The sequence below is a fragment of the Bemisia tabaci genome, chromosome 6 (genome assembly GCF_918797505.1).
Source record: "Bemisia tabaci chromosome 6, PGI_BMITA_v3".
NCBI classification, from domain to species: domain Eukaryota; kingdom Metazoa; phylum Arthropoda; class Insecta; order Hemiptera; family Aleyrodidae; genus Bemisia; species Bemisia tabaci.
The window spans coordinates 12,606,440-12,628,986 of NC_092798.1; the positions used below are offsets into that span (position 1 = coordinate 12,606,440).

Below are 22,547 nucleotides of genomic sequence, written 5' to 3' on the forward strand. Positions count from 1 at the left end.
TGTTGAGTACAATTAATAAAGAATTTGAAACACAAATTACAGGATGAAATAAAAAATAATAAATAAATAATAAATAATAAATTCTGGTAAAATATTATAAGAATCCGTCAATAAACAAACATATTACGGACTCAGAGGCCTGCGATAGTTAAGAGATTGAATTTACGGGCCCATCTACATCAAGCCTGGCTGGTCTGGTGGTAAAGTACTGGACTTCGGATATCAACTCCACCCCGAGGCGTGGGTTCTAATCCCGACTAGGACGGCGCGGATTTTAAGGTCAGTAACAACTCTACGATCCACAACCTGGACGCATGTGTACATTAGAAAGAAAATTAGTACCAAAGACGTCTCCTAGAGTGCGCGCACACGGATATGGAATATGATAACCTCATCGCAAGTAAATATTTTTAAAATATATTATCAATATTACCTTGACAATATTGCTGCAATATTGTCAGGGGGGCGGACAACAAACTATTGCAGCAATATTATTTCGATATTGTTAAAATATTGTTAAAATGTTTTTGACAATATTTCAGCAATATTTTTAAAATATTTCCGTGTTGGGCGGGATGCGCATAGTTCTTTTTGGCAGAAATACGTACAATTGAGGATCGAGCTAACAGCAAAAGATAAACCGAGCTATATTTTAAACTCTCTCACCGTCGCGTCGGAATCTAGTCGTCAGTGGCGTCGCGTGCTTTGCGATATATCGACCGATGTGCCAATTAAACCTACGGAAAAGGATCGATAAAGAGGGTGTTCGCAACGGACACCTTAATAATCGATTCTTTACCACAACTTCAAATGGGGAAAGATCGATATAATAATCGATGATTCACGCCCAGCCACTGCCAGTCGTAAGCGTGATCCCGCGGGAACCTTCCTGTTAAAGGGTATCCTCAACGGGACAGGAAAAGGCTTTCGCTATGTTTGAGCGTAAACCTTTCCATAGCGCGGAAAGGTGATGAGTATCAAAGTAAAGATAACGCTTAATTCCCTTGCGTAAGCTCTCGGAGTATTTCACGTAAAGTGCACGAACCATGTACCGAATTAAGCTGACAGGAGTTATTTTAGTTCCACTGAAAAAGAGGAATAACAAACTTGACCTTTTTCTAATAGTAATGGCGCCATTCCAGGAATGAGAATGGATTGAGCCTATTTCCAGGACAGCCTGTCAGCTTTTTGTCTACTATTTTGACACGGGAAGCGGCAAAAAATAGGTGAAAATGCGGCCTCGAGACATTTGGGAAAAAAATTTTCCCATCCGCTCTGACGCAAAACAACCATATAAGCTTTAAATGATGATATACTGGTGAAGGAGGACATTCGACCGGAAAACCGAAAAGAGATAGTCCCTGTAGATGAGCTTGTCTATTTAGATTAACTCAGGGACCCGCAAAGCAGATATTAAAGAGCGTGAAACACCTCCTGGGGGTTTGGCCGCGTAGCGGCTAAGGGGCGTAACCCCCTGGTTTATACACGTACCTTCCGGCCTAAGTATTACAAGCGCCATGCGAATTTTAAAAATTTCCTTCGCTGTTTTATTTTTCTACAGAGAAATTTTTCAACGAAGCTATCCTTAAATTTCGCGGAATTTTCTTAGCGCTGCCGATAAAATTCAGTGAAATTTTCAAACATATTCAACCAACAATTTTTCTGTAAAAAAAATTAAGTGGCGGCGGAAATTTTGAAACGTCGCATGGCGCTTGTTTTACTTTGGCCGGAAGCTGACTATATCGACGGTGAAACTACCGGACAACGTATCTCGTTTGCGGTGTCTAAAAATCTCCGCTCTCATTTCATTCTTTTAAAGGAGTACAATTTAGTCTCATTCCTTGGAGTTTCCACGACATTTTTCTCGCACTGAGAAGAAAAATCACGGACGTTTTCAAGAATTGACGTTGAGTAGTTACCCGTACAAAAATTAAAGTATGACAGGAAGCCTGCACTCGCCATGGCACTCCGCGGCGCGCGGAGGACGAGGGCGATCAGCGCGACACGCTCATTGGCGCCTACAAACCTAACAGGGATACTTCACGCATTGCGCAATGCGTGAAGTATCCCTGTTAGGTTTGTAGGCGCCAGTATGCATGTCGCGCTGGCAGCACGCCAGCGCACCGCTCCGCTCTGTGTTTGGCTCTAACATTTCAACTCGCGGAGTCAGCGTTTTTCAACTCATGATTTTGAAATGTTTGACCACTCTGCATGGATTATTCTTATTAAAATTGATGGAAAAAAAATATGTATTAAAGGAAAATATAATGAGTGTTTTGTAAATATTAAGGTGGCTCTGTGTCAAATTTAATTATTTTCAAAGCTTTTTTTTTCAAAGCTTTTTAATTGTTTATTTTATATTTTGTGCTTTTACTGTGCTGCAGCGTAGTGTGCACGCAACTGAATGCTCAAAATTGAACGTATTTGACGCTAAAGGATCAACGTACAAATGTGTTAAAACTAAAGATTGCGTGCTTCTTGATTTTATCTCCTCTTTTATTCATTTTTGTATAGTTTCTTTCAACACAACTACGTTTTATTGAGATTAATATCGATGCCATCCCTTGGAAAATGTTTGATTTTTCTACAGAGAAATGTTTCAACGAAGCTATCCGAAAATTTCACTAAATTTTCTCTATGCTGCCGATAAAATTCAGTGAAATTTTCAAACAGATTCAACCAACAATTTTTCTGTAAAAAAATAAAGTGGCGGAGGAAATTTTGAAACGTTGCATTGCGCTTGTTATACATTGGCCGGAAGCTGACTATATCGACGGTGAAACTACCGGACCACGGATCTCGTGTCTAAAAATCTCCGCTCTCATTTTATTCTTTTAAAGAAGTGCAATTAAGTATCATTCCTTGGAGTTTTCACAATTTTTTTCTCGCACCGAGAGGGAAAATCACGGACGTTTTCAAGAATTGAAGTTGAGTAGTTCCCCATTTAAAAATTAAAGTATGACAGGAAGTCTGCATCGTCGCAAATCGAGATGTGTTCTGATAGTTTCACCGTCGATATTCAGTGATGAAATCAATAATCAACGTTTCAATAAAAATGGCTTGATTTAATTCGCTATTTAAAACCAATTGCCCAAAGCTGAAAAAAGCACGTTTTTTAGGTCACGACGATTGGTCAAAAATCTCGTTTATTAAATAAACCGTACTTAGCCTCCCCTAAGAATACGAGCCAATAGAGGACGGACTAAATACGGCCCTGGGGCCCTTCGGGGATACGTCGGATCTTAATCCGAGGATTTACCGGCCCTGAAATTCGCCATTTTTAGCCGTATCACCCGCGGGTAATTCTCGCAGTGACGTCTGACAATCGTTTGTCGTGGCGCGAGGCGGCGTATTCAACACGTGGCCGCCGGCCCACCCCTCCGACGCCCGTCGCAGCGTTGCCATTCCGCGGATAATGCCCCGGAAGCGGGGGTAGAAAAGGGGATTTTCGAGGGAGGTTCGACAAGGGTGGGTCGGAGTCAACGGTCAGCGGTGAAAATATCGTCACCGCGGGGTGGTGACCGAGAGACGATTTTTCAAGTGCACCCCCACCCCTCCTTCGCACCGGACGGCGGCTATGGCGGCGGAAAGGGCGACGCGTTGGCCCGAGGCTTTGACGTTTCGCCACGGCCAAATATTTACCCGACGTCAGTTTGTACACCGCGACGTTGTCGACTCGCGGAAAAATTGCCGCGGAGGCAGGCGAAGGGGACCTTAAGGTGGGGGAAAATGAAATAATTACCTAGAATAGTTAATTATGCAGAAGAAAAACAGGGGGGAAAAACGGGACACAAGGCGAAAATACAACAATAAAAAAAGGTTAGTTTTTTTCGGATAGCGGCCACCAACTTGTAGGATTCAGGGTTTTCTTACATTTTTTTGTTTAATGTTTAGCTTATTTTCCGACTGAAATTGACTCAGTTTTGAATCGAAACGTCTCGAGTTTTTTGCTGTCATAGTTTATCCTTGTTTCTCGTTTTTCCCCTTACTTTTCTCCTGTTTCCGTTGTCTCGAGCTGCTTCGTAAAATTGTTTATCTATGTTAATTCTGCATTACATGGCTTAAAAACAAGAGAAAAAGGGCCGTTCCGAAATTACGTAACGCTCAAGTGGAAGAGTGAGGGGGGGGGGGGGGGACGTTGCAATGCTGTTAAGCAATTCTGGCACTCACCCCTTCAGGAAGTGTCTGCCAACGGTATTGCTAGTTTTAGGAATAATTTATACTTTAAACTGAAAGAGTAAATTTACATAGGTAACGTAAAGTTTCAGCATAACCCGAAAATATCGCAAAATGAATATGATAGTTCGGAATTTAAAACGTATCTCCAAATTAAAGTTCTTGAATTGCACGGGGGTGCGAAAATTCATGCGAGGCATGAATGTCGAATACATCGATATCTCCTCATTTGAAGCTGAGATAAAGCATCGATTGTTATTCTTGGTGAGCACCTTGTTTATCTATCATTTTCCATAGGTTTATAAGGAGATCAATCAATAAATCGCAAAGCACGCCACGCTACTGACTCCAACCCTGAATTCCTCGAGGACAGGAACAGGAACAGCTCTGCCGCTGGATGGAAGAACACAGTTTGAGAATTTGAACGTTGTCAAATTGCCCCAGATGGAAGAAGTATCTCAGAGAAGAGTTGCAAATATTCTTCGTTAAAATTTTCAGACAAACTTCATTAAAGCGATGAAAAAATCCTACGAAAATTTCAAGGAAAATTACTCACAAATGTTTCAAAAATTTCTCATTTTATTAGAAGAACTTACGACCTTCCGGATGCTCACGCGGTGCTCTCTCTTAGGACGACACACGGTGAATCGAGTCGATGAGGGAAATCGGACAAAATTTGAAAACTTTAAAAGCTTTTGACTCCCTTCATAAGTACTTCCACTTGACGAAATTCAAAAAAATTCAAAAATTTGAATTTCTCGCTCAAATTGCGACAAAAATGAGTGAAATTCCGAACCTTCTTCCGCACTTTCCGCACTTTTTCAGTACTACCGGACCGCCCTTAAAAAATCGGTACTATTTTCGGACTTTCCGGAAATTCCGGACTTGTAGACACCCTGACGGTGGATCCAGTCAATGGGAGAGGTCGGACAAAATTTAGAAACTTTGAAAGCTTATAACTCCATTCCTACCAAACATTTAGGTCGTAAAAGTGGTTTCATTGGTTTCTTCGTGAGATTTTCTTATCAAAGCATCCCTGAAATTTTAAAATTTGACGGATGGAACATCAAAATTTGCAACTTCAGTTAAACATGTCACGTCCGACCTCTCCCATTGGCTCGATCCACTGTGCGACAGAGCTAATCGGAGCAAATATAATCCCTTCGCGGCGGGAAGCACGGAGCCCGGGCGGGGGTGGGGGGCATGAAAAATTTCGGGCGATTAATTGTCACACGGGGATACCGTGTCGGTGCGACGGTAGGATCTGTGGGGAGTCGTTACGGTTTTCGGGGGCCAAGGGGGGGGGGGCTACATTTTAGTTCGTTCAACCGGGGGAGGGTGGTGAAAGCGTGGGGGAGGGGGGGGGGCGACACCCCGGTGGGACAATCGCCTAGCTGTGCCGCGCGCCGAAAGCGGGACTCAGCCGTCCCTTTGTTCTCGGTTACGTTTGTTTGGGCTCCTAATTTCGGAATAATGCCGCCGTGGATTTGCATCGCGCCGAGATTTATCCGATCCAATTATTATTCCGCCGTGCTAAGGAAAAACGCCGTATGAAGCTTCAAGTGTTGCCAAATTTCCTTTGATAAAACATGAATTTCCTGGTTAACTTATGAATAATTTCCATCCATTTTTTCATATAATTTTGTTCGCAATTTCACCCCAAAATCCTGAAAATTTCAAACAAAAATATTCATAACTTGCCTCAAAAATGAACATATTATTGAAGGAAATTTGACAACTCTCAAATGTTCATACGGTGTCCTTCCTTGGCACGGCAGTATTCCGCCGTGCTAGGTAAGAACGCCGTATAAGCCATCAGGTGTTGCCAAATTTCCTTCGACAAACTGCAAATTTTCAGGGAAATCTGGGAATGTTCCTCCTCCAATTTTTCGCAGGATTTCGTTCGTAGTTTGATATAAAAAGTCTGAAAATCCCACGGAAAAGTATTCACGACTTCCTTTAAAAATAAATATTCTCGAAGAAGAAATTTGGCAACTCTCGAAAGTTCATACGGCGTTCCTCCTCGGCACGACAGTATTCTAGTCGGAATAATGCCGCTTGAGAGTAAGGAAACGCGAAGGAGTAGAGCAGTATGTGTGAAAGGTGTGAATTATTACTCCGAAATGTTTCAATGAAAGAGATCCGTGCGGTAAAAATGCTATATTTTTAATATTCACAAGGATGGAAGTGGTTAGGACTGCACCGTGGACCGAACTGATCGGTCCTGCCCAAGGTAAGTGAGGTACCCAAATACGCCTGAAGTTTGGCTACCTTTGGCGCACACGCCTTTGTTTGGTTGCGAGCTACTGCATTTTATTGGTAGACCTGAAGTTTGGCTGTCACTCACTTATTTACTCATTTATGCTATTCCTAGGGACAAGATGACTGGTAGTAGGGAAACTGGATGCCTGGCATACCCATTTTATTTTCGTTATTTTTTCTTGGTTGTACGGCTCTCTGTGATGAGAATATCGCTCGGCTTGATGCCAAATTTGATCTTCTGAGAGAGCAAAAAACGAATAAATCGCGTTCTTTCTAGAAACAATTAAGAAAATAATGCTTGTTTGAAGAAGAAAAGGTGCTTCTATAAAAAGAAAAGTAACTTATATTAAGCAGAAACCTACATTCATTCAGCTGTTTTATTCTTGATTCAAAATTCAAAATAAAATCTTCTTGACGCGATACTCAAGAATGTTTCTGCCTAAATGGAGTCAATTTTTTCTATAATGAAATATAAAAAAATATGCTAAACATTATTAATTACGGATGCTAGGACTTGGTGAGATTTTGGACTACCGCTCTCTTTTTGTGCTGAAGTATCTTGATTTATTTTGCGAGGAAAGCTCCGTACACTTGAAGGATACCTGTCATTCTTGAACGTTGGAGTGCCTTCAATTTCGTACTATACTGTGCAACAACTTTGTTGCGAAATAATTGCTCGAAGCGCCGTGGCACGCCTTGGCGCGCGGAGGACGAGGGCGATCAGCGCGACACGCTCATTGGCGCCTACAAACCTAACAGGAATACTTCACGCATTGCGAATGCGTGAAGTATCCCTGTTAGGTTTGTAGGCGCCAGTGCGTGTTTTGCGCAATGCGTGAAGTATCCCTGTTAGGTTTGTAGGCGCCAGTGCGCATGTCGCGCTGGCAGCACGCCCGCGCGCCGCTCTGCTCTGTGTTTGGCTCTAACATTTAAACTCGCGGAGTCAGCGTTTTTCAACTCATGATTTTGAAATGTTTGACCACTCTGCATGGATCATTCTTATTTAAATTGATGAAAAAATAATTTATATTAAAGGAAAATATAATGAGTGTTTTGTAAATATTAAGGTGGCTCTGCGTCAAATTTAATGATTTTCAAGGCTTCTTAATTTTTTATTTTATATTTTGTGCTTTTACCGTGCTGCAGCGTATTGTACGCGCAACTGAATGCTCAAAATTGGACGTATTTGACGCAAAAAGATCAACGTACAAATGTGTTAAAAACTAAAGATTGCGTGCTTCTTGATTTTATATCCTCTTTTATTAATTTGTGTATAGTTTCTTTCAACACAACTACGTCTTATTGAGATTAATGTCGATTCCATCGCTTGGAAAATGTTTTACAAATATATGCCAAGTTTTAAAAAAGCGAATTTTTTTAAAATGAAGTATTATTTTCATTAAAAAATGAAGAAAAAATGGTATATGTAGGAAGGTGTATTTTATTTTGAGAATTGTGAGAATAGAAATAAAACCAAATATTCACTGATGATAATTTGAAAAAATGAATCAAAAGAAGAAAGTAACACTTCATTTAAAAAATGAGTCACCATAGCAACACCTCCTGCTCTCTAAGTTTCCTCATTTCTATATTGTCGGTATAATTTTACATGGACTAAAATATGACGCTCGGACCAAGAAACTGGTGCTTATTTACCGCGTGGACGTAAACTACTGGACAAAACAGATGCGCGGACAGAAAATCGTGGACGGAATGTCCTGAAACCACTTGTACATCGAAAAGGAGGAGCACGGAATAGGATTTGCACCGTTTTGGCTTGCGAAACGTGGAACGGCGAAAGGGTGCAAAGCGCTCGACACGATCAGCAAGTCGGTGGTTGGGACGCACGGTCAAAACACGGGACCTCTCCCCACCTTCATCCCCTTTTCCCCTCTCGTTGGCGGTGAGCTTTGGAACTTTGATCGGGCAGCGAGCCAAGCTTGGGATCGCCCGCCACAGCGGTGGATCGAGTCAATTGAGAGGTCGGACATGAGATTTTTGACTAAAACGGCACATTTTGATGTTTATTTAGTCACATTTTAAATTTCAAGGGGTGCTAACAGCAGAAAATTTCACGAGGAAACCAATGGAACCACTTAAGAACCTCATAGTTTTGTATAAACGAAGTTATAAGCGTTTAAAGTTTCCGAATTTTGTCCGACCTCTCTTATTGACTCGATCCACTGTGCGCCATAGTGGAACCTGCTAATTCTGCCGGGCGACGGAAAGAGAGCATTAACTCAAACCAGACGTGAGCCATGAATAGCAAGTACTCGTATGCGATTGGGGGCTCAGTCCAGAATGAAAATACTATTCTCCTTAGCACAATAGAGTTCCCGGTCTGTTGTTGACGTTCGCACTGACTGTAGCCCTCGAGGGACAAGGGCGTTTTATTAGATCTAATGGCGAAGCGTGAATGATCGATTATAGCGATATTCCTCCATTTGAAGCTATGGTAAAGAATCGATTATTAAAGTGTTCGTTGCGAACACCCTCTTTATCGATCCTTTTCCGTAGGTTTAAATGGCAGATCAATCGATACATCGCAAAGCACGCCACGCCATGGCTAGGATAATAATCGCACTGAAAAACGCTTTTAGCCTCAACAGGATGTCTACTGACATTAAATGGTGGAATTTCCTGATACTTCCATGACTTTTCCCGATATTTTAGAGGAGATTTCCTGATTTTTCTCTCGAACAAATAGGCATTAGTTTGATGAATTGAATCAAATGTTTGAAACATGCTTGAATCACTCAGAGTTTCCTGATTCATGACGTATTTTCCTGATTTTTCCTGTTCCCGTCGAATTTTCTGATATTTTCCGATTTGCACTGATAGAGGATACCCTGTTGAAAGACCCTACCGATGCCAGAAGACAGCAGCGTCATAATTAGTGCGAAAATGTTCTGATATTTAAGGCAGACTGACAGTGTTTTCTTAAAAGATACGATAGGCGAAACTAAAATTGATGAGCTGTACAGTTCCAGATATTTTGTGGGAAATCGCCTTAAAAATTACGAATGAGCCAGACATAGTAGCGCCTTACAGCAAAATGTAGTCCCTACATCGAATATGTCGGATGCGAGATTTTTTTCGGAACCTAACTCATGGACGTGAAATAATCAATAGAATTATCGTATCGGTATAAGCAGGTTACAGTAACTTACATATTGTGACGTAAGTGATACGTATTGTGTGGTATACTTACATATTGTGATGTAGAATTAGCAACTAGGTGATCGCGGATTTTTCCAGTCGGGTCCTCCAAATCTCCTGAAATCAACGCAAAAATACATTCCATTAATTAATCATCCGAATGAATGAGATTTCCTGGTAAGAAAATAATAATACAGCCTCTCACCATGATTCATTGTTTTGGTTGTGAAGTCAATCACGTATGCACAGTTAAAACCTTTTGTGTTTATGGTTTTTTTGAGTAACTTTCTTCCCGGTCAGATCAACTGAAAGGACTTGGTTGAGTAACCAACTTTTTTGTAAAATTGACCGAAACCGCAGGTTACTCTGAGACATTTGGGGATGCAGAAAGTGCCCTGCTCTATCAATACGTTCTTGTATTTCTCGATGTCACTCAGAGGTCGCCCTGCGGGCCGATTATTGAAAATGATAGACAAAGCTCTAGACAAAGAAGACAAAAGGGACATGGAGGGCGGTCCTTTTGGAGGAAGCTGATACTCCCTATGTCTTCTTTGTACACAACTTTGTCTATCAATTTCAATAATCAGCCCGCTGTGCTCACTCTAAAGTTTTACCAGATCACCCATATAATCAATCTTTGGTGAGGCATGAATGGCCGATTATAGTTATCTGCCCATTTGAAGCTGTTGTAAAGAATCGATTATTTAGGTATTCGTTGGGCAACGCCCTGTTTATCGAACCTTTTTCATAATTTTAAATGACAGAGCAACCGATATATCGCAAAATACGCCACGCCACCGTAATCGATCCTTTTCTGTAGGTTTAAATGGGACACCAATCGATTCATCGCAAAGCACGACACGCCCCGAAATTAGAGTCAGAGCTGGATAAAATCGGGGCCATGGCCTTGTGAGGTGAAAAGAAGTGTACTCGAATTTCGGCCTCCTTAATGGCCAAAACTCGATGTGACTGCTTCGTCAAGTCCCTCTCGTTATTACGACCATGAGTGGACGCTCTCGAGTTGACGATCCATGAGAACCAAAAGGCGTAGGCAAGCACGCACCTTTCAACGATTTACAGTGTGCTGATAATATTGACCGCGTTAAGCAGAAGAGAACCAAGCCACATCAGCTATTGCCAAATGTAATATTGGGCAATTTTATTTTCACACGAAAACATTTGTGCAGATTTTTTTTGTGTGTGCAAATCTCAGTGAATTTTTTGCATAGAAAGAAGCAAATCCCTTAAAAATTTTAAAGGAATCGGCACAGACGTTCTCTTGTAGAAAATGAAATTGCTCGGTTAAACTTTGCAATAGCTCATGTGGCTTGGTTCTTTTCTGCTAATATAACTGGACCATATTCTGGACCATATTCAAAGTAAAGACGAACTTGCTGATAGATTTCTTCTCTTAGGAAAAAAACTGTGTAGACATACATACAGGCATGGCGATTTTGTTTCTGATTTTGAGGGATTTTCCAGGAGGCTAGAGGGATATATATATTTTTTTTGAATTTATTGGATTTTCTTTGTTAAAATTAAATATAATAAGCAGCCCTATAGGAATTTTCAAATGCTCATTAGAAAATAAGGTGAGGTAAAATCTGAAATAAGTCGTGCTTGATAATAAAAATATTAAATAGATGCAGAATATCATAGATTACATTAAAAGACAAGAAAATTCTTGAAAATTTTATATACTATATTCAGCTGGAGAATTTTAAAATTAGTAGAATATTTTTGTGAAGGAAAGATGAATTAATTAAAGTTAAATTATTCAAACAGGAAAAAAAGCGGGAGATGACTCTGTCAAATTTTCCAATGGACTAGTCGGTCGTATTTATTCTGAAAGGAACTAGAGAAAGTTCGAAAAGATGGAACGTGCTCATAAATGGTGTAAAAGAAACAATGTAAAAGTGGGCAAACAAGGTAAATTATTCCTTTTGGCAAAAAGGATTAGTAGAAATTGAGATATATCAATAGGAACTAAGCGGCAAAATATCCTAACTCATTAGCCGTGGGCATATATGACAAGAGCGTTGTGGACAGGACTCACGAGTTTAAGACCGATATCGTCGTTGTCGCCGCTGACATCACTGGTGATTTATGATTTATGATTCCCATTCATTCTTACGGCCGTTAACTAGCAAGCACACCCCTTCTTTATCACCCAACTCTGCTTCTTTATGGCATGGATACCTACGTCCAATTTGTGACCGCGCAAATATTATGAGAGGAAATTCAATAAAATATAAAATACTAATAAAAAATAAATAACTGAGCATGAGAAATTTGGCATCATGTGAATGCACATGCGGTGTTTTGCGTTACCATAGCAATTCTGCTCGGTGCCGACAATTACGCAAAAGCCGGCCTATGCAAATCGAGACACAACCTAATAGTTACGGCTAGTTTGCGGGGACTTTTGAGTGTTTATTCACAAAACATTTGGGTTTAATCACCATGTTTGTTCGAGTCGATGTCAACTCTTTATCAAATACGAGGCGGTGTATTTGATGAGGTCAGGGCGTTATTAGCCAGGTTGCGCTGTCATGGTCGCGTTTTGGAGGTTTCGGTGTTGTTCAATTGAAGAGCTAAGTTGTGCAGGAGTAAATGGACGTCAAAAAGGCACTTTCTGGGCTTAGAGTTCACATACGTTACCTCTGCTCACTTATTTTGTTAATTTTGGGTGTAAAGAGGATTATTTTGAAAAAAGAACTTCAATGAGTAAGGGTCGGTTTTCGACACTATGTAATGAATAAGATTCAGTAGAAAACCTATCTTATTCTCATCACTGTATTAATCAGATTTATAGGAATGTTGCACAACATACGAAGGACAAGAGCAGATGAAAAGTCGACGAGATTCCACACAACGATACACTTTTAAATTAGTGTTGAGGATGAAAAACATTACATTAATTGCGGGACAGGGGGATAAACAATAATTACCAAACACGTTTCTATAAGTGTATATATTTTATTTATACATAATCAATATTTTAATCACTGTTGCACTTAAATTAATTAATTATAGTACCTATATATTCTGTAAATAGCTAGGGATGGTCTCCTGACCGACCCACCCACTAAAATATTGTATTTAATTTAAAATTAGCATAATTAGGATTAATACTTTTCTGTAGTCACCTACTTTATTAGGGGGAATTATTTTTTGTAAACATTTCTAAAGGTTTGTAGTAAAATATTTAATAAGTTCCGATTCAGAAAATGAAAAATTTGAAGAATTTTTAAGTTCTTCACGATTCTTCACACATTCTCATAGCAGAAATCCTAGTGATAATACAGATTTTCCTTTAACTCACTTGCCAAATCTCACTCGTAAAAATCTCGAATATAATTTTAACTCACCCTTCCTTAGTACGCAATCTGAAGATTCAACTTCGAAACCGAAAATTCTCACACCGAAAACTACAAAACAAACAGTGCAATCCGAAACAATTGTTAATTTAACCTCAGACTTTGAAGATTCAGACCCTTTAGATTCATTACCTATAGACGAAATCATGGCTACACAAGTGCTTCTTAAAATGAAAACGCCGATTATTTAGCCTCAAAAATTTAGTGGTAAAGAGGATGTGGCTGCATTTTTGAAAGATGTACAGAAATGTATTGTGGCTAATTCTTGGGACGAAAAGACCGTTCCTCTTTTGTTTCCTGAGTTTGTAACAGATGAAAGCGCTTGCACTTTACAAATTTTTGAAGGAAAAACACGACGATTTGACGTTCGATCTCCTTAAAGAAGAGTTTTCTAAAACCTTCAAAACTGAAAACTTAAAACATCAATTGGAATTAGAATTACAGAATTTTAAATTAGGCTCTTTCTCAGTCCAAGAGCATTTCTTTAAATTAAGAACTTTATGTCAAAAAATTGATCCTCAAATGAAGGAAAATACGATAATGAGACACATACTTGATGGCTTGCCTTCTTCTATTTTGTCAATAGTAACCTTATGGCCTCGTAAGACTCTTGCAGAGTTGGAAACATCTCCGAAAGACTATGTTTTACGGCAACAAGAGTTAGAAAAGAAAGATAATTCGTCTGATCTGCAGAAATCAATGGTAAAACCTCTCTATAAAGGTAGAACGTAATACAAAAATTGTCCGAACTTAATAACCTTATCGGAACATCAAGAGAAGCACTCTCTTAGCGGTATATATGGGATATACACAGCATGTGTGACACCTATATTCTTCACGTTGATTCTGTTACAAAAATCAACTGGTGCCGAAGCAATTTTTTATTTTTTTAAAGAACGATCTTGTTCCAACATGGTCGATTTAAAACCCCAACCTCATGTCTAGCCTTATCTTTAGATGTAACTTGTCCTTGCATGGGTGGATGTCTGTAGTTTGTCCCTTGCATCCAGCCGAGGTCCTGTCTTCGATGGATCTCTGGCGGACGATCAAACCCGAACATTGAAATCGTCCTGCTGGCCCACAACAAAGCCGAGGTAAAGTCTGGAGAACATAGCCATAAAACATGTTTATAGCGTCCCGCTGTAAATATCCCTCTTTCCAGCCCCCTGTCCTGGGAGTACAACTTATTCTAACAACCTAGCCTTAAGTTCTTAGTCTTAAGTCAACCACTGTAAATATATATGTATTATTCCTGAGCAAGGAAGTTATATTAGTAACTTTTAAAAAAAAAGGTCTGGAGGATCCGTTCAGTAGAGACCCACAGAATTTTATTATTCCACGAGAGCAGGCTTCTTTGATTGAAAACAGGGGGCAAAGGAGCACTTTCGCTGACGTGTAAGCGTAAAATCAAAGCTATGATTCATACATAGCGCCATCCTGTATTTCTTAGTACTCATTCTTCTGAAGAATCTTTACTTTTAATCACCGTTCACCACACCGTATCACCACTTGTAATAATCACATCCGTTCTATTACAGAACTTCCACCCTGTTACGCATCCTGCTCAGTTGCCGATGAATGCCAAAAGGCGGATTCCGGTATCGCACATTTTCAACCAGAGTTGAATTAAGTAACCTTCTGTACTTGTTTTTCATCTCAACCTTTGCTAATCTTTGTTTTTTATAGTCCTGATAATTCTTGTCTTTAATTTCAATCGTCACTTCCATTGTAAGTGAAAAATGTATCTGTTTTATATACTCAAGCGATAATCTTGCTCAGTTCAGCCGGCCATTGTCTTCTTATACTTCTCCAACTTCACATCTGCGCCTCCGAAGTTTTAAGTTCAAAATTTCTTTATTTCTCAAGTTTTATTTCAATTTTAATCATGGGTATCGCCAGCAATGACATTTCCACCACCCATGTAATGAATAAGAATTGGTATTTGGCACTATGCAATGAATGAGAGTCAGTAGAAAACTAATCTTATTTTCATTGGTGATGTGATAGAAATAAAGTTCAAAAATAATAACCGTTTTGGCATCAGCTAATCTTTGTCAACGTAGGATCAACAAACTACGAGAAATGGAGTGAGACTCAAGATGTTGCATGTGTGAGGAATTTGCGATTTGACTGTTGATTCCTATGTAAAAGTTCGCGAGAAACACGATGGTGACACTGATTTTCTCTGAAATCAACTCCCAAGCTCAAAAAAAGCTCTCAAGTTGAGGCCGAAATGGGGGGGATATCCCACGTTATCCTGAGAGTCCACCTCTACATCAGGACGCAAACCCTCCATACAAAGATAAGGAGCAAATACATTGACAGGGCTGCCACTTTATTTGGGGACTCTAAGACCGAAAACACGGCATCCCTGCTAATGTAATTGCTCCCTATCTTTGCATGTAGAGTTTGTCTTGATGTAGAGGTGGACTCTCAGGATAGCGTGGGATATCAGCTCCATTTTTGCTTCAACTTGAGAGCTTTTTTGAGCCTGGGAGTTGATTTCAGAGGAAACCAGCGGCACCATCGTGTTTCTCGCGAACTTTTACACAAGAATCAAGAGTCAAATCGCAAATTCCTCACACATGCAATATCTCCATAAAAGACACAGGATTTTGAGATGAAGTTCATCGCTGTATCAATCCGATTTATAGGAGTGTTGCACAAAATACGAAGGACAAGAGCAGACGGAAAGTCGACGAGATTCCACACAACGATACACTTTTAAGTTAGTGTTGCGGATGAAAAACACTTGATGAGAAGGAACTAAAATGGTCACTTGAAACTGAGAGATGAGAGAGGACCTTTGATCGAAACACGCTGAGAAAGGGTGTACGTTCCACGGGTCTGAGGGGTGGAAGAAGACCTCGATTTAGGCGCAGCGCACGCTTATATAGACTTGCTGACGTCACGGGTGGCGAGACAACAAGTCTACGCGTGATTGTCTGGCTATAATCCATGTAGCTATCAGTTGAAAGTCTAGTAATAAAAAGTAATGGAGATGAACTGAATGATAGGACGTAAAGAAGATTTGAGATCAAGAAATGGACTTTTATAAAATAAAAAGATGAATGTTAGAAAAATATTGAAAAGCGTTGACAAGAACTAAAATGTAAGCCTTGCAGGGAGTCATCCAGAATAAGTTCATCAAAAATCGGGAAAAATCGTCCCAAAGGATTGTGCGGTGTTCTCTAAGGTCTTTTGGTCAAGGGGGGGATTTAATGTCTTTTAGTGTAAAATTTAATGTCTTATCCCTGCTAAAAATGGTGAGTACAGATGAGTAGAAAATCAAAGTCATATGAATAGAATTTCAATTCATATAAATAGAATTTCAACTCATAAGAATAGAATCTCAACTTATATGAATAGAACTCAACGCATATGAGTAGAATTTCTCTTTTCAGTTTTCGCCAACTTATATGAATGGAGATTTCAACTCACATGAGATCAGCGTTGAATCTACCGTATCCGATATCTCAGAAACGAGTCACCGCATCCAAAAAATCATGAGAACAAAATGTTTTTATTTTTCAAATTCACATACTACGCCGGTGTCTTCTGATCAGAAACAGCACTTCACAAAGATGAAAAAAAAATTGAATATATTTGAGTTGATCTTTTCTACTCTTGTGAGTAGAATATCCTAGTGATATGAGTATAATTTCTGTTCATATGAGTAGGATTTCTACTCATATAAGTAGGAAATTCTACTCATGTGAATTGGCGAATTCTGAATAGCCTACTCGTCATTTTTAGCAGGGATAGGCTTTATGAAAAGCGCAATTAAAGTTTGCCGACGCTATCGCTAGCGGTAAAAATGACGATTTTTTCGAGTGATCCTATGAAAAACAGGGAAATTCTCAGGTAGAAATGGCTAACAGTTTCCTGCAGCAAATGCAATTCGCAGGTAGAAATTTTGCAACGTTGAAAGTTCATTCGTCCAGAAAACGATGATACGCGGCTTTCAAGTTCAGACGGCAGTCATCGAGGGCTCTGTGCAAAAGAGAGAAAAAAACTCGATTTTTACGGGGCCATGAGTTTCACAATTGGCATTGTACCGCTCAAACATCCACAGAAAACACCGCGTAGGCAAATGTTATTTGAACAAAAGCGCGGGAGAAAATAGCCGGCATGCGGATGAATATTTGGTGTGGCTGGATCCTTTTTCCACATCTGTTTAAAATACGGAAAACAGAATGAAGATTACAGTTCATGCAAAAATGGCTGACAAATAGAGGGTTAATTGGAGCTACGCTTTTCCATGGGTGAAAGGCACTGATGAGAGGGTGGCGCAGTGGCGCAGTGGTACAGAATCGCCGATTCCAACTGTTGAGCAAAGTCCGCGCTCACATTTCGCCTGTCTTTTTTTTTTCTTTTTTGGTGTTTAAAATATTGTTACACTAGATTTACTGTTACTGTGGTGATGAGTTTGCCATATGATCTGCGAAAATTTGATCATGTACAAGAAAAATATCATCAGAGACCAAGTGCAATCTATTTGCGTGAATAAAAAGAAAAACAAGCAGGAAGCTCCAACGCATTCGCGTCGGAAAGCGGCTCTGGCGACGGTAGGTAGTTGTTACGCGTTTACGGTTTCCTTGGTAACCTTTGTTTGCTATCAGCTGATGTCGAGTAGTATGACTAGGAAGCTCCAACCACGGCATTCTTCGAAAAAAGCGCGAAAACTTATAGATTTGAATTTTCAAATTTTAAACGTAAAGTACATTTTTTCCAGTCCGAGATTAAAGCACAGACCCGTTTTGAATTATTGACAGTATCACCATGATTCCAAAAATACACTACACAACATAGCATTCGCTCACAGGAAAAAGATATCAATTAAAATAAAATCAGTCCCCCCTAAACAGCAGAAAATGGCGCCGATTCCCATCAACCAACACGCGGTCTCTCAATGTAACATGGTCCGTTGATACTCCCCAGCTGGGACCGTCCGGAATAGCAGCTCTAGTGCAAGCACCAGAGCCGCTAAAAATGCGTTGAAGAAATTTAGAAATAAGGAACTACTGAATATTCTGCTCAGAATTTAAATATACGTTTTTTCTGCGCTAGAATGAATTGGACCGCGTTCAGCAGAAAGTAACCAAGCCACTCCATGGTTGCCAAATTTAAGCGGGCAATTTAATTTTTTATAAGATAACGTTTGTGCGGATTCCTTAAAAAATTTCAAGGAATTTGCCTCGGACTTTGAAGAAATTTGACTGAGATCTGCGCACAAAATCCGCACAACCGTATTCACGTGAAAAATTAAATTGTGATCGAATCCGTCTAATTGCACATATCTCCTATAAATTCCATCGATAAATACGATTAGCATAGATCTGACAACTTCGCCCCGTACTAATATCTGCAAATAAATCACGCGCATGGCCACCATGCGACACCCTGTAGTGTCACGTGACAGGAGCATCCGATTTCCGCCCCTCCTCCTCCCTATCGGCTTACGGCATCATAAATTTATGACCGAGTGCAATAAATACTGCGCGTAATCCGTATTGCCGTCTCGCAGATCATCCTGGGAATTTCTCGTTATTTATTCGGAAGAGTTATCGGTGAGTTTTTAACACGAGACCTGACAACAACGGATAAAACTGCTGATGAGCACTTGATCAATCGGATAAATTTGTTGTCGAATCCGTTTGATCAGTGACCGCGCGAGGAACAAGGAGAGAGCCGAATGCATTACTGCGGGAAAACGTAGTATGGAAATTCAGATGATGCCGAATCATCTCCGATAAAACTCAAATTTTACGAATCCTTTGACACTTTTTTCATTTTATTTCTTCTGAGTAAATTCTTTGCAATGGGCCCTTGCAAGCTGATTTTTAAAATTGATAGACAATAAATACATGAGGGGTATGGAGCGACCCTATTGGTTGAAATGGGTGGTCCTTATAGACTAAGGGAGAAAATGACGGGCTAACTAAAGGGTCTCCCGTGGGTTGCCGTTAGTTAGTCTATTACCTACAAACACCCGCTTCTACCAATAGGATCCCACCATATCCTTTTTGTCTTCTTCGTCTATCGCCATGACTACCTATTTCAATAATCAACCCAGTGGACAAGGTTTTTGAACTAGAAACAAATATACACGATTTCTCCTCAAAATCTCAGGTACACTGGAAAAAAACACATTGGATCTAGAGTCCAGACTCTTGAAAACATCGAAAAGAAAAAATACTCTTGATTCAATCAGATTTAAGCTTAAATCAAGAACCAAGCCTCTTAATTTGAGCGAATTTCCTTTTGATTTAAGCTTACCCTGGTAAAAATTGGCAATAGAATCCGTGTTCCAAAATACCATAGACCTACAGCCGGCTGTAAGATTTCCAATACTTTCTATAGCCGGCAACACAATTTCTTATAGCCTTTTATAGCCGATGGCGACTAAGCAACATCCTGGTGATAAAGTGTATGCTAAACGTTACTAATTACGGATGCTAGGACTTAGTGAGTTTTCGGACTACCGCTCTCTTTTTGGGCCGTAGTATCTTGATTTATTTTGCAAGGAAAGCTCCGTACTTTTGAAGGATGCCTGCCATTCCTAGTATGTTGGAGCGCCTTCAATTTCGTATGATTCTGTGCAATATACCTCTGGTGTGGGATAGTTGCTTCAAGCGCCGGCCGTGGTACGCTGCGGTGCGGCGCGGCGCGGCGGGTGGGCAGCCAGCGCGAAACGCGCATTGGCGCCTACAAACCTAACAGGGATACTTCACGCATTGCGCAATGCGTGAAGTATCCCTGTTAGGTTTGTAGGCGCCAGTGCGCCGCCGCTCCGCTTTGTGTTAGGGTTCTTATATTTAATCTCGTGGAGTCAGCGTTTTTCAACACATGACTTTAAAATGTTCGCACACTCTGTGTGGATTATTCTCATATTAATTGATGAAAAAAAAAAATGCATATACGTAGTAAAGAAAAATATAATGTGCGTTTTGTAAATATTAAGGTGATTCCGTACAAACTTAAGGATTTACAAAGTACACGAATTTCTACACAATTTTTTATAGCCGATGGCGAAAGAGCAACAGCCAGGCGATAAAGTGTAAGGCCCGGCGATAGGAACTATAGCCCGTCTGTATAATTTTTTATCGCTTTGTGTGGTCCGGCCGTATGCTTTTTTCCACTTTCTACAGCCAGCTATATGATTTCTTACCGCCTTCTTCAGTCGGCTGTAAGAACTCCCATGGTAGATTGAAACGTAGCTCCTATCGCCAATTTTTACCAGGGTAAATCTGATTAAATCAAGAGTCCTTTTTCTTGTCAATGTTTTCAAGAGTCTGGACTCTAGATCCAATGTGTTTTTTTTTCCAGTGTACGAAACAAATCGGGCCGGGAAAATTAGAAATCGTTCATGAGCTAATAAATTCTAATTTTTACCATATTAACGGTGAAACTTCCGAACTACGTATCTCGTTTAAAAAACTCCGATCTCACTATTCTTTTCTTTCCGAGAGCGGATCAACATCATTTCGTGAAGTTTTCATAGAGGTTTCTTCGCACAGACCAGGAAAATCACGGACATTTTGAATAATGAACGTTGAGTAGTTCTTGCTTTTTTAAAACTTAAAGTATGACAGGAAGTCTGCAACGTAGCAAACCGAAGATTGGTTTGGGAGTTTCATCGTTGGTATTTCGAATGAAAACCAAATTATATGTACAAAAGACGTCCTTCGTATTTTTACCGATCAAAAATACTTTTATCTTGTTTCGTAGTTTCCAGGCTCTTCATTGTATGAATTGTTTTCCCTGTGAAATTTCGAAAATGAGATTCATTGAGTTGTACTTCAATTTATACCTTATCTAGAGGTCCATTTACTCTAGTGTGCCTGTAAATTTCAAGGTACAATATTTGCAACATCCTGAAAAATGAATCTTTTATCGATAGTTTAGAAACTTTCATGTGGTCACACGGGGTTCTTCCCAAGCACAACATCGTAGGTGGGGAAAATGGGACACGGCTACTGATATTCTGATTCCTACACACCTTTTGTGCATGAATGACCAACGAAAATCGAGTTCCTCCAAACGTGGAGGATTTGCGATTGGATAAATCATGAGGAGAAACACAATTGTGCCACTGGTCTTCTCCTAAATTCACTCCCTAACTTGTAAATTATGAGAGTCCATTCCTGTAATTGGTCAAATTATGCGGGGATAGGGCTACATAAATGAACAGGGTCGGCACTTTACGTCCGGCAGGTAATGTCAAGAGTGGGACATTTCGTCGCTACTCTGACGTAAGGGCGTATCTTAATTTCCACGTGGCCACTGTTTTACATACAAATCCATGCATTCTGAGTCTCATGTGGAATCCGAGATACACCCATACGTCAAAAGAGCGACGATTTGAATTGACAGACGTGCCGGGGCGATTGAGGATTATTTGGCGGTGCCGAGCAAAATCAACCCAGAGTGGCAAAATTTCATAAAATTTAAAATAATGAAATTATGTGTGAAATATTTCCAAAGTTCAATAATTAAAATTGTATATATGAGAATTGAGAGCATTAACACTTAGATGCCCAATATTTTTCTGAAACGCGAAGTCCAAAGTCTGGTGAAACTCATTCGAAATTAAATACATTGGTTCTGGTAGTTTTATAGAGTATCATCAATGTTATTTACATGTTTATGAAGGTAAGATCTACTTTTTTTTTTCGAAATTTTCAAATTTTGTGTAAAATACAGGCGCTTTATCACTCCCCTTCCTCATCCGCCTCAGACGACGAAGGCACCTCAACGCGCATTCCAAAAGGCGCAAAGATACAACTATTCGCGCTTGATGGATGCCCGTGTTGCTTTCTGCAAAATTGAAGGCGCGATGGCGTAAGGCATGAAATCGGAATGCTCTCTTCTATGCTGTCATAGAAGTGTCTCTCGCAATCAGATTCGGGAGAAACGAGGCCCTTATACTTCTTTCCTATCGTTGTTCAAGCAGCCCTTGAGGCACCATTACAAATAAGACAAACGGAACCAACACAACATGGGAATAGAGCAAGGAAAAGGACAAGCGTTGATGACGGCGCAGAGATACAACTATTCGTGCTTAATGGATGTCTGTGTTGCATCTGCGAAATTGAAGGCGCGATGACAGGAGGCGTAAACTCGCAATGCTCCACTCTATGCTGCCAATCAGGAGTCGGCCAGATTCGGGAAACATTTTAAAAAAACGATGCCCGAATACGTCTCCACAAAGTCTGTCGTGGTAACATTTAGTGTATAATTAAACTCAAGTAGAATATTGTTTTTTCACAAGCGGAGAGTTTGAATCAGTGCATAAGAAAATGGCAATGCCTTGGTTCGGAGTTACTTTGATTAATCTGCATCGCACATACTTATCGTGTTCCATGATGAGAGAGCATCTATAATATTGCTTCGATTCGGATCTTGTCCGAAGGTCCATTTGAATGAGGAAACTTGTTGGTGGCCGTACTAAAATTACGTAACGCCCACTTTTTCGGCATTTTTGATCCCCCTCCTTCCCTTATAACGCGTTCATAACGTAGGTTATGAAACAGTAGGTCTGTACGTAGGTCGTAGGTAGGTAGTAGT

The 22,547-nt window shown here is 40.1% G+C and overlaps 1 protein-coding gene across 4 annotated transcripts in view; it reads right to left on the reverse strand.

Moving 5' to 3' along the window:
* The window catches only part of Pde8 (phosphodiesterase 8), a 347,707-nt gene that overhangs the window by 138,167 nt on the left and 186,993 nt on the right, over window positions 1–22,547 (reverse strand). For all 4 annotated transcript variants that reach the window (XM_019059152.2, XM_019059151.2, XM_019059153.2 and 1 more), the window contains exon 3: window positions 9,650–9,714. In XM_019059152.2, coding sequence (XP_018914697.2) covers window positions 9,650–9,714 — 65 coding nt within the window. The remainder of the gene's footprint in view (window positions 1–9,649; window positions 9,715–22,547) is intronic.